Raw genomic sequence first — 13,022 nt, forward strand, 5'->3', positions numbered from 1 at the left:
AGATAATATCATTCACAAGTCCCTATGTACAAATAGAAGAGCCTTAATTGTGAATTGTGAGGTCAGACACTGTGGGCCTCATTTACAATGTGCAATATACAAATAAAACACAACAATCCACTTAGGGTGCTCAAATAGTTAAAAGTTAGAAATACTATTAAATGAGTATCACCGGCAGTTGAGAGATAGGGAATTCCACGCCACTATAAACAGAAACAAATGACAAATATTTTCTGCAACGCTCAGTGAAAGATTCCAAAGAATTGTCCGTGAATCAATGATCCAAGTTTAAAACAGTTTTATTATTATAATCCGAACACAACTTGCACCCAAGTTGGGGTTTAAAAAAAGAGCACGGACCGTAGTGCAATATAAGGTCACATCAGAATGCATAAAAAAATGTATATTATAAAATAAATGAATAACTCTAAACAGTATAATCATTAATAAAAATATGGTTGGCAAAAAAATAATATTTGTTTCTTACATTAAATACATAAATCAAGATGCGTACTGTACATAAAAGGTATCTGCATGGTCTATCTTACTTGCATACACATGTGCTAGCTAGTGGCACACATACATGTACTTTTCCAAACAAAGACTATGCTGTGATAGTCATCACTCTCAGGTGACACTTACACCTGCCCTGTAGTTGGTGCAAATGATACATCTGAAACCAACTGTACTTGCGAGAAACCCAGGACTTGAGTCTGACGAATCTGCGTCGTCACTCCCTCAGCTGCTCAATCTGTATATGTGTTACATAAGTACACAGCGCATTCCTGCTCTGGGCTTCTTCTTAGCAACAACATACTATAGTCAACAGTGCAGGATTGTGTCTAATTTATGTTCTTTATTTTGTTTCCAGATCTACATGGGTCATTCTCCATAGATGTGCATGTAGATGCAGACTTGTCCCCTGCTTTCATTGTCTTTGTTTTCTCTGTACTGCCCAAAGGAGAAACTATCGTAGGTGGAACAGCATTCAGAGTTTCAGACTGTTCCAAGAACAAGGTCAGTAAATTAGACATAGATAATATCAGAATGTTTCATGGATGTGAGAAATCACATGGGAGAGGGAAGTTATTGAAGGAAAATGACATTAAGGCAAAATTTACTAAACTGCTGCTTGAGTAAACTTCAAGTTTTCATGCAACTTGTTATTTGGTTTGTAAACTGCGATTGACTGAAAGCAAAACTATACATCCAAATTGTATGAAACAAAAGCACAAGGACTCAAACTACATTTGCATTTTGGAGATCTTTCTGGGAAGTGCTCACTTGTAGCTGGTGCTTCTAGTTCGACAAGTGCCTGCATGCGATAGCACTTTTGGGCTGTCAGTGCATGCTTACACTTGTAGTGCCACAAGAGCTTGCATTTGTATTTTGACTGTTTTACACTGGTACTGAGGGGCCATGGTTACCAGGAGGGAGCAAGTACTACCCAGCAGTGCACTCTAAATCAGTGATGGACAACCTGATACACTTTGGCCACATGGAGCAGTCCTCTAACCTTTAAAAGGACCACATATCACCCTTAAACTCAGTAATAAGTTATAAGTGATTTTTTTTTTTTATTAAAATTACATTTTGCCACAACTTTAAAATATTTTTGCGTGGCAAAATGTCGTTTTAAGCTCTTGCAACCCACCACAGCCCTTGTAGTTTAGTATACATTGACTGGTCCTACTTCCAATGAAAAAGGCTGGAGTTCCAGTGCAATGGGATGTTGTGGAAGCTGCCTGCTGGTTCCTCTTTTGACATAACAAAAAAAATGGTACTTTTCAAGGCATAAGTATATGAATAAGTTTAAAACTAAATACTGCTTAGTAGAAGGAGGTCAACACAACTGATTGCCATCAAATTAACCTGAGTCTGTTAAGAGAAGCAAAAGAAAAAAGATCCCACAGGCGCTAGTTAAAAATAGTGATGGCAAAATCCAATAAACTAAAATTATAGCAGAGTAGATATAAGAGATATTGAATATGAACCTGCAGCCTTCCACATACAACAAGTACTTTTACTTGCACAAAAATAGAAAAAGGCAAATGGCAGCGCTGGTAAATCCTTAAACAACATACATATTATAAAAATACTCATAAAACCCTCAGCAAACCGATAGAGCAACAGCTATTCACCATAAAATGTTAGTATAGAAAATCATTATTAGTGACCGTTAAACAGACTCAATGTCCAATGACATCATATGATGAGCTAGATACCCCTAGGTACAAAGATATTGTTAATGTTGCCACACAATAGTGACGTGCATAGAGAATAAATCCAGTGATAATGAACTGTAATTTGGGACCCCAAGCACGCTTAGTATGCAAAATCGTCTCTTCTTCAGTAAATAAACAACTGGGGGCAAATGTATCAAGCTGAGAGTTTTCCGGCGGGTTTGAGAAGCCAATCAGATTCTAGCTATCATTTCTTTACTACAGTCTAAGAAATGCTAGCTAGAATCTGATTGGTTGCTATTGGCAACATCTCCACTTTTCAAACCCACCGGAAAACTCTCAGCTTGATACATTTACCCCCTGGTGTACTTTACAGTGACTGATGATTTTTTTAAGATGTTTTTTTAAGATTTCCCAGTGCCACCACTTCCCTTTTTTCTAATTTTGTTAAGAGAAGCAGCATTTTCTAACAACATATGAAACTCAAAACCCATTCATACCTTGGCTGTAACCCTAGCTGCTAACAATACAAATCTCATCAGATAAAAATACATGAGAAACTTAATTTACAAGAAAGCTTCATGAGTTTAATTTGCTTAATGAACAATGTTAAACTGAACAGAAACTTTAAGTTATACCCCAATATTTCTAATTTCTATCTTTAACTTATTTGCCGTAATGTTCAAAACTTCATAGGTGCAGCTCAGTTACTCTAAAGAACAGGTCCGTCCTGGAGAGAAGGTGAATCTTAAGGTAACAGCAGAGTCTGGATCCTGGTGCTCTGTGAGATCTGTGGATAAAGGTTTCTTACTTCTCAAACCTCATGAAGACAGCTCGCTACCACGACATTTTGTAAGTTTAAATGAATTCTTATACTATGGATAAAATAAGACACCATGGTTGAAGAGATGTCTCAATTTCTTCAACTTCACCCTCTCTTTTTTTTTAGCCAACATATTTGGTGATTTTAGGAGTTAATATGGTTCACATGATTTCAAAATATTTGTGTTAACACTTATAAAGAACTTTACAACACTGCTTAATGCAGTATGCGAATAATACTAACTGGAAGGCTGCCACCAAGTTGTCAGGAGTGGACACATAAGGAATTGTTGGATCTCAGGCACATTATTTTTACTGAGTTATTTGCTTAAACATTTGCTTTCTCCTGGCCCTTTTGGTTGCCGTACAGTGAAACTCTGTATAGCAGACATCAATAGAGTATTAATGTTTTTAAATATATCTGGCAAATCACAATCTTCACATTTATATTGAACCTTAAAAGACAAAAAATGTACATAGAGCATCATGTATGATGTGCTTAGGTTCACTTGGTTTGCATAAAAATGCCCCTGGAAATTATTTTCAGAGGTTGGTAAATAAGGACTTGTAGTTCAGAAATGCGAGAGTGCTACATTTTGCAGCCAAATGTGGAATGAGGGTGAATATTTTGCAGAGCAATTTGGAAAATTGTGTTCATCTCTAATTGGAGTAGACTGTGAAATGCACTTGGGATTTTATGGATTTTAGACTAGCTCTACTTAATTAGAAATGTATGGTTTTTTTTTATTCTTAAAAAAACTGCTCAATTGAACTTAAAATTTAATTCCTAAATAATTAGTATCAGGACTGTCTTTAGAACGTTATTCATATTGTTTTATTCAGTTGAAAGAATTATGCTTATAAATATGCTTTTTTATATATATATAAGAAAAGATACATTAAGGGGCTGCGAGCTGAAATCCAGCGAGAGATTACCGTATTAACGGTATTAGTTTTTCCGCGCTCGAACCCGTGGACAATTGAATAACCCCCTAAGAGTGCATCTTTATGATGTAAATGTTGTCACATTCAAAGTATAACCTAAGGCCTGATCTCACCTCCAAGAATGTGTAAAATCAGGAGAAAAAAGCACTTTGGACACCCTCTAACTCAGGAATGTTTTTATAAATTTACTCTTTCTACCCTAAATATCTTGGTGTACAAAACAAAATCTGTTTTTTTGCAATACAAGGCACATGAGAGCACCTAGTCTGCATTCAACAATTAACATTTTAACCCACCTAGCTACTACTATAGAGAGAAACAATATTTTGTACCCATACCACTACCGCCACCTTGACTGAGCCATGTGTCTACCGCTTTAAACATGCTCATTCATGCAAAAGTAGGCACATTGTAGCAAGAAAAAATAGTTTGTTCTGTGAACCCATATTTTTGCAGCTATGTAATTCATTATTTTTGAACCTTAAGTTTAAGGACCAGAAAATATTATCCACATTTGGTTAACAGCACTATTAATATGAAGAAGCCAACACACTGCATTATTAATGCCAATATTTCAGTCAGTTTGGTAGGTACTGGAAGTATTTTTTGGATCAAACTAACATAAATTTGTTTCTTTTATCAACTTGTGTACAGGCAGAGGAAATAACAGATGCAATGTCTGGAGGTCATTATTTCAGCTTCAATCAGGACCCTGAAACGCACCAATGTCCAGAAAATGAGACTGCTGAATATGAGCGTTTTGGTTTTAGTAACCCTTTTGATGCATCTGCTTTGTTTCAGGTATGGCAAAATATATATTTCATTTTTGTGTGTCCGTGTATGTGTTATATGCTGTAGCTACTACCAAAGTGTTTTGGCATCACAAACATAAAGGAGTTAAATGAAAAAGACCCACCTATTTGCAGGATGTCACTAAAATTTGCAAGGCCCTGCAAGGTGGCCTCATACGCATACCTGAGGTATTTTACTAAACTATCAATTCATACCCTTGACTTGTTTAGATGTACATACAAAAGTTCCATTCTAATACAAGTACAGGCTATTATGTTCCCAGTGTAATACATAAGGATACTGAAAAACCTGAGGTGTTCATTGACTATATAAAAGTATGTGATTATAGGTCCAGTGATTTATGTAAGACACTGAGCTCATAGGCGACCCTAAATATCTCTATAGTCTATTGTATAGAGCAGAGGTGTCCAAACCCAGTCCTCAAGAGCTACCAACAATTCATGTATTCAGGATTTCTTTAAACATGCACAGGTGAGGTAATATATTTATCTGGGTCAGTAATTATCCCACCTACAGACAGAATTTGTACACCTCATGTATAGAGAATGATGTTCCTTATAATACCCAAGTAAACCTCATAAATAAAGTGAAAACATTAAAAAAAATATGTAAAACTAGAGCATACCCAGGAGTCAGTAAACCAATCAAATCAATAAGTAGGATGCCATCTTTTCCATAGGAACCCCAACCTCCATTTATATATCAGATTTTTTTCCTGATATGTACAGTGCTTTTTTTGTAAGAAAAAATGTGCTGGAACTCACATCACGTAGTCAATCACTGTACACACACGTCAGTTGTGTAACGAAACATAACGGTCGACCCCCGTGGTAAGCTCTCAGCGCGCGACCACACGACCAACCACAAGCCGAGCAGCGCCATCACAACCAGCGTGGTCGAAGTACGCATGCATCGGACTTGACACACAAGCATCCCGCATGCACCGTTTTAATGCATCTGCCACTAACTTGGAAAATCTGTTGAAAAAAGTTGCACTGGATAGATATATATATATATCAGATTTTTTTTCCTGATCATAGCTATTATTAGAAGAGTTAAGTTTTTCAAAAAACTGGATATACTGCAGGTTAACTGCACCCAAGATGTGTCTGATAAACTAATTGAGTTGTTTTGACAAGTCAGGGAATGGTAGAGGAAGTAAAGTGTGTTTTGGTTGGAAAGGAGAACATTTGTATTTATTTCTGGGGGTTTTCGTCTGTTTTTCCCACATAATAGCCATAAAAAAAAAGTTAACAAATTAAAAATTGATATAAAAATACAGAGTCACATATATTTAAAATAACTATACACTGTATGTTCCTAAGGAGATAGTTGATGCACCCGGCTATAGAAGACACAAGCCTGTAGGTGAGTCACAAGGAAGATTTACAAAAATGGCGAAAGTGAAATCCTTGGAACAAAGAAAATCTGTGGCTAATGAGCTTTTCTTTCATGCACTGGAAAAATCGATATAAACACATTGAGCATCTAACACACGCTATAGAGGTGTTTTAGTGATGCATTTTCAATGTTTTCCATATGATTTTTATATGTTGCTCTTTTACTAATACAATCTACTGTACTGTAAATAGCATATGTCAATATATGAGGGCATGCTGCATTCTAACATTTTACAATACAGTTGTGGGCATGTCACCATTAACTTAAATTTGTCCTATTTTTTAATGATGTTTACTATATCATGTTTCTTTCTTTCTTTCACTACCTTTTATCTACTAGCAAACTTCCATTCTGTAGTCATTTTATTTCAGTAAGGAACATCAGAAACATAGTTGTCCTTACTTTTAAAGCTGTGGCCACATAAAACATATCCATAAAATAACGAACTGTATATTTTGTTTGGACAGAATAAAACTCGGACAATCCATGGCTAGTACTACAGTTTACTGTCTTGGCATCTGCAGCAAATGAGGCTTTTCAAAGTTATTTACTAGATTTAATTTAACTATTAACATCAATTATTCTCATACAGATATACGGTCTAAAAGTTTGTACCAACACTCGCATAAAGAGACCAGTGAAATGTGTTGCAAGAGATGTCAGTGGCCGCTCATTATTAAAACAGAGACCAGCTGGTGCTAAAGGTAATTACATATTTATGTATTACACAAGATTATATATGTAGATTGGGCCAGATATAACTTTAACTATACGTATACATGTTATTTTATGGTAGTCTAACAATGTATTTTCCATACCTTTTATAATGTGCCAAAAATATATAATATATACAGTATAATGCCAATTTAGAAATATCTGTGCAACAATATATAAAAGTCAAAATAGCAAAAGGTCATTCAAATAAGTAACAATCTCATTATGAACCCTATGATCTTTACACTAGATTTCCATCTGTGTTGAGCATATTTTTTAAACTTGTTACTTGATTACGCTATAATATTTTTATACAATATTCACATGCTATGTTTTTTTTTCCTTATGGTATATATTCCTTCAGTCACATTTTTGTGTTGAGTTTTTGTTGGCTAATTAATATGTATAGTATTCTAATTTTTATTTACAGTATTTTATATATAATATTACACTTTTGTTATTTGGATTATTTTATTACTCAAAGAGAACTTTGCAATACTATTATTTTGTAATGTAAAAATGTATACAAAAATCTTTATTATCTTCATTAAAATATAGACAGCAATGCTTTGAGATCACATATAAACTTTTTCTCTAAACAAAAGGACATTACAAACCTGTCTTTACTCATTTTCCATGTATATATAAATTGAGTACCAAGTTTTTGGCAAGTACATTTCCCTATCGGTATCTCTTCTTCCTCTTTACATTTGTTTGTGTCCTTTCATTTGTATAGTGTTACCTGATAGTCATATAAATATAATCTGAGACAAACTTACAATAAACATCTAATTCAAGATGTGCTGTAAAATACTACATATTATTTCTGGTCTAGTTTAACACATTGAATGCAATCAGATACAAATGCTTATTTATTCATTTGTTTAATTCATTCCCTGCCCATGGATTTCTTCACCTTCTCCCCATGACTAATACTTTACTACTTTCCAAGTAAAAGGTGCAGAGCAGAAGAAGCGATTTCCAAGAGGATACCTCCCAGACACCTGGTTCTATGACTTAGTTTCTGTGGGGTAGGTGTTTCTCTGTTTTATCTACTATACACTGTCTGTCATTTATAGATGTTGCTGTACATTGTGTTGCCTTTTTGCCTTTTATTGTTCATGACCATGATCATGAGATCCAAACAAAAACTTAATCCCACAAGGATATCACGAAGTCCCACTATGTTATTGTCCATAATATTATATGACATATGATACACTGTGTATATCTTACGCCAGGAGTTGTGTTCTTTAAGCTTATCCCACTAAAAAGTGGCGGTTGTGGGCTGCAGGGTCTCTCTCTATCTTTTATATTTCTCTTAATAGCAGAGAAGTATTCTACTTGTATTTTCCGTATAAAGAACATGATTTGGTAATGACATTAACACATTGTTCAAGGTATTAATGCAGAACATTTTATCAAGATTTCTAAGGCCAGGGAAGATGATATCCCTAGACTGAGGAATAGTGATATCACCTTATAAAGTCCTCTTTTGATGCTTAATATTGTAGTCATGATCCATCGTAATACAATTGATATCTTGAAAAATAAGAAAGAAACAAAATTCCCCCAAAAAAAATAAACATCCCCACTATACTAGGTGTCAGAACAACACATACTTAAAATATTGTCAAAGTCTCTTATATTATTATTATATTAACTCTACTCTGAGCTCTTATTGGTTGAATAAACCAGATCTCAAGGAGAGTTTAAATAAGCAATTTGTCTCTGAGTATCTATCAGTCTGTGCAGTAAAAGGCACAGTAGAAAGCAAAAGAACTGATAATAGAAGAAACAAGAATGTGGCAAGCATAAGCAAAATAACAGAAGAAAGAAGACAATGAAAGAAAATGATAGAAGATTGTGGGAAGAAGGAAAAAAATTGAAATAAAGTAATGGTGCAAGTAGTATGTTTGTATTTTGTGTAAATTTTTGTGTGTTGGACAAGGGTCTTATGAACCCCTTGCCCAAACGGTGGTAGTCATTTCATCGGCACTGAGAATGCTGACACACTTTACAACGACTACAAAATAGCGTTTACTATAAGACTGACAACATAGGAATATCGACTTAGCATGTTATAGAGAGGGAGAATTTCCGGCACGTTTAATTACCTCCATCTGTAAAATGCGACTTGGACAAATATCCATATTTACAAATTACATCACTTGTAATGGTCAGACTGAAAACTGCGCTTTAAAAAGTGCCAATGACCGGACCCACCGCCTGCATTTCATTATACAGGCAGGGGGTCCCACCATTGCCGCTTTAAAAGTGCCGTTTTGAGTCTGACCATTACAAGTGATATAATTTGTAAGTGTAGAATTTTCTCCAAGTTGCATTTTAAAGATGGAGGTAATGCTGGAAATTCTCCCTATCTATTACATGCTAAGTCGATATTTCTATGTTGTCAGTCTTATAGTAATCGCTATTTTTCAGCCGTTGTAAAGTGTGTCGGCATTCTCAGTGCCAAAAATTCATTCCACACCCTGCTCAAAATACAAGAACTTTAAAGGGGTGATATAGCAGACATTTATGGGAGTCGCTATTTTCCAAGCTACCAGTTGAGAGGGCATATCCTCTTTTATTTAACCCCTTCTCTACTAAAACCAATCAACACCAACAGCCAGGATACGTATGCTATTGCAAGGGTTGCTATGTAATGGGCATAATGGTTACGGAACATACGTCTGTTACACAAGGATGCTAGAGAGAATGGTATTATGCCACCTCTTGAGGGACCCATTGAATTCTGTAGCTACCAATAAATGAGCCCCTATGGTTTTCAATGCTGGTGCTGGATGTAATTTGGCTCCCCACCAGGGACTAGAGTGGGGTATCAAGGCGCTAGTCTAGAATTTCTTACCTACAATTTCATGCAGAACACTGGTTCAAGACCTTCACTCATGACTTTTTGCGGATAGTAGTCTCATTACATTCTTAATCCCTTAAGAACGAGACTCTCTCAGTGGCAGCAGGAGGAAAGTCATATTTAATCTCAGTGCATCTATGATAACTTGTTAAAGTTGGTCCTCACTGAACAGAGATCTTCTGATAAACATTAAGGTTAAGCATTGTTTTGCTACATTGAGCCCCATGTATGCCAAGCACTGAAGGAGTTCATATAATTAAAAATATTACATTCAAGTCCCCCACCAGCATTTACTGTGAGTGGGGGCCAAGGGAGGAGGCAGAAGACTGATGACCTCTTTACGATGGTGTAATATGACATCACTGAGGTAGCGTATCAAGGCCACTGTAAGAAAACTGTAGTGCAGGTGATGAGGAGAGGGCACTAAAAGTACTCTATCACTCCCATACCCTCAAATGATCTAGCCACTTAGTAGTTATTGTCTGGTAATTAGCAGACAGTAGCTCCCTACACTATAGAAAGCATTAAGATGTTCAAAGATGAGGGATATTAATGCTTAGATTTACCCCATCCTGGCTTCAATAAACTCATGGGTACCCTCATTTGGTACAGTAGGTTGTCTATGTTTAAAAATTAGCGACCCATATTATTGCTTACCCATTTTATACATTTCAGTCAAGACTGTGGAAACTAGCAAAAGAAAAGTATTATCATTTTCAAGTGCAGATTTATTTATTTTTAACGAAAACCTATTTGTAGAATCATACTTTTTACTATGTTGGAAAGGTAGATTGATACCAAAGCAAGAATTTCTTGGTGGTGTATAGAAAAGAAAACACCTTTGTTTTTAGTTCACTTTCTTGCAATTGTAATTGTGGAAAAAACTTTTTGGGCCATTTTAGATAGATTTTATTTGCTGCAACGGGAGGTATAAGCAAACTAATGGTATTTTCTGAAAATTTCAAAGTCTACTGAAAAGAAATAATGTATTCTTTGCATGGGTAGTAAATAAACGAATACTGATATTGTTGTTGGAGTGTGACCAGCCCAAAAAGATGCTAAGAAACCGTCAGGTGAGAAAAGTCTCAGGAGTGAATGAATGAATGAAAGCATTAAGTGCTCTGACCTTGGTAACACACACCTGTATGTGTCACTTTAGTGCCCTTACTTGTGTTACTCATATGAGCGGCCCATGACAAACCTCGATAATTACATTATGGTTTTTCACAAAAAATCAGATTAGAACATTCCTGATTGTTGTCCTTCCGGCTCAGATCTGCACATGGCTCTGCTTGTTACTGTAGCTACATTGGAATTCCATTGTGTAATATTAGTAGAATGTGTAACCTATGTGTAAAATATCACTGATACAGTAGTACTGTTAGCATTTTAATGGAAGGTGTAATCTTTAATAGTCCTCAATACTGCATTTAGTTCATAATTATTTTTTTGCTTGTTAGTTTTAACACCATTAGTTTTAACACAGTACTCCTCTTGTCTTATAGTCCAGAGGGACACACAGAACTGAACCTGACTACCCCAGATAGTATCACTAAGTGGGAAACTGATGCCTTCTGCCTTGGGAAGTCTGGATTTGGTGAGGTAAAAGATGTTGGACTCACAACCTTCACACCCTACTTCATCGAATTGATAGTACCTTACTCTGTAGTCCAAGGAGAGAACTTTACTATCCAAGCCATCATCTTTAGCTATGTTGAGACGTGTTTGCTGGTAAGTAAAACCATAAAACAATAGGATAATGTTATGCCATATTGCCATAGGACTCAACAAGTAAAAATATGCAAACTGCAGATAAGACTCTGCACCTTCCAAAGAGCCTCAGTTTTAACTGTGTATCCTGTGAATTATATAGTTAATAGTCATACATAAATTACGTTATAATACTTGAAATAGATTAACGTTCCAAGAAAATAAATCAAACGAGGAAATTAAAGAAAGCACCCTTATTCTAAAGACTGTTCTGTATAATTTGATGTTAAGGAAGACTGACAGAAACAATACGTAACAGAACACATGCAGACGGTGTACTCAGTCCTCATTGGAAGTGAAAAAATCTTCTCAGATTTAGTTTATTAAAATAATTATTATTTTGGGCCAATAGTCACCAGTGTTTTGAGGTTCATAGTGTTTTATAATGTAAATCTGATAAATTCTATCTAAACTACATGCTTAACCATGACACTTATAAGTAATAGTCTATGAGCAAGCTTATTACACATTAGTTTGCATATTGGTTAATGACACCAACCATGGCAAAAAAACTCAATTTATGGAGATATATGCATCTGTCAAAACACATGACATGATTTTCTTTTGCTAAAATATTATAATAAATAAAACCAGAAACATAATAAATACCATAATTATAATTTAGTATTTGTAATACATCTCATGTAATCTCCATTCCATGTTTTCAACAGTGTTTCCCTATAGTCTCTGTATTATTGTGATGAATCCAGCCTGGTGTTGTGAAACATAAGCTTGTCATAGCAACATTTTTAAGAATCATTGCTCTAATCCTTAGCATAAGCCTAGTCAAGCGAACCTTATAGTTGCTTGTATAATGCAATGACATTTAGGAGCATGGTGTTTGCATACTGCAGTGCACATTGACACAGACTAGAGGCTTAATACAGCACTGATGAGTGTCAATGTAAAGTCTGCAATATCTGTCGAATAATGTGAAATAAAACAGCTGACATTGCAAAAAATGTTCTATGGCATCATAGGACATATGAGTTTCTGTTGTTTGAGAAGGTGTGGATTAAGAATCATTGGTCTAAAACAATTCAAATGTGATAATACTGCACTGGCATAGGGAGCATAGCAGATTTGGGGGTAAATGTATTAAGTTCTGAATTTTGCAAGTCGCCGGAGTTGGCGACGTTGCAGTGGAAATTTAAAGCGTTGATGGCTTGTAAAGGCAAACTCTCCTTTACAAGCCATCCCCGTTTTAAATTTCCCCTGCAAGGTCGCAGATTTCTGGCAACTTGCAGAAATATCAAAGTGACATAGAGATGTGGTCGCACACAGATGGGACTCGTTATCTACTATATTATCTGGAATTTGGGAGAAGTCTCTTTTGCACTAGAGAGTGTGAGAATTATAGGAGTAGTGATCTGAATGGTACATATAAGATAAAATCACACAGCGCTATATATGTTTGTCAGAGAGATCTATGACATATACATTCAGACTGTGTGATGTGATCCAATTAGATCCATAATATACAGCAATTGATGCTTTTT

General features: G+C 35.5%; 1 protein-coding gene across 2 annotated transcripts in view; it reads left to right on the forward strand.

The window, feature by feature from the left end:
• LOC142160960 (alpha-2-macroglobulin-like protein 1) overlaps positions 1 to 13,022 on the forward strand; it is a 224,636-nt gene that overhangs the window by 30,418 nt on the left and 181,196 nt on the right. For both annotated transcript variants that reach the window (XM_075216100.1, XM_075216099.1), the window contains exons 14-19: positions 872 to 1,017; positions 2,880 to 3,035; positions 4,605 to 4,751; positions 6,757 to 6,868; positions 7,831 to 7,909; positions 11,259 to 11,484. In XM_075216100.1, the coding sequence (XP_075072201.1) occupies positions 872 to 1,017; positions 2,880 to 3,035; positions 4,605 to 4,751; positions 6,757 to 6,868; positions 7,831 to 7,909; positions 11,259 to 11,484 (866 nt within the window). The remainder of the gene's footprint in view (positions 1 to 871; positions 1,018 to 2,879; positions 3,036 to 4,604; positions 4,752 to 6,756; positions 6,869 to 7,830; positions 7,910 to 11,258; positions 11,485 to 13,022) is intronic.

The sequence above is a fragment of the Mixophyes fleayi genome, chromosome 6 (assembly GCF_038048845.1).
Source record: "Mixophyes fleayi isolate aMixFle1 chromosome 6, aMixFle1.hap1, whole genome shotgun sequence".
Taxonomy (NCBI): Eukaryota; Metazoa; Chordata; class Amphibia; order Anura; family Limnodynastidae; genus Mixophyes; species Mixophyes fleayi.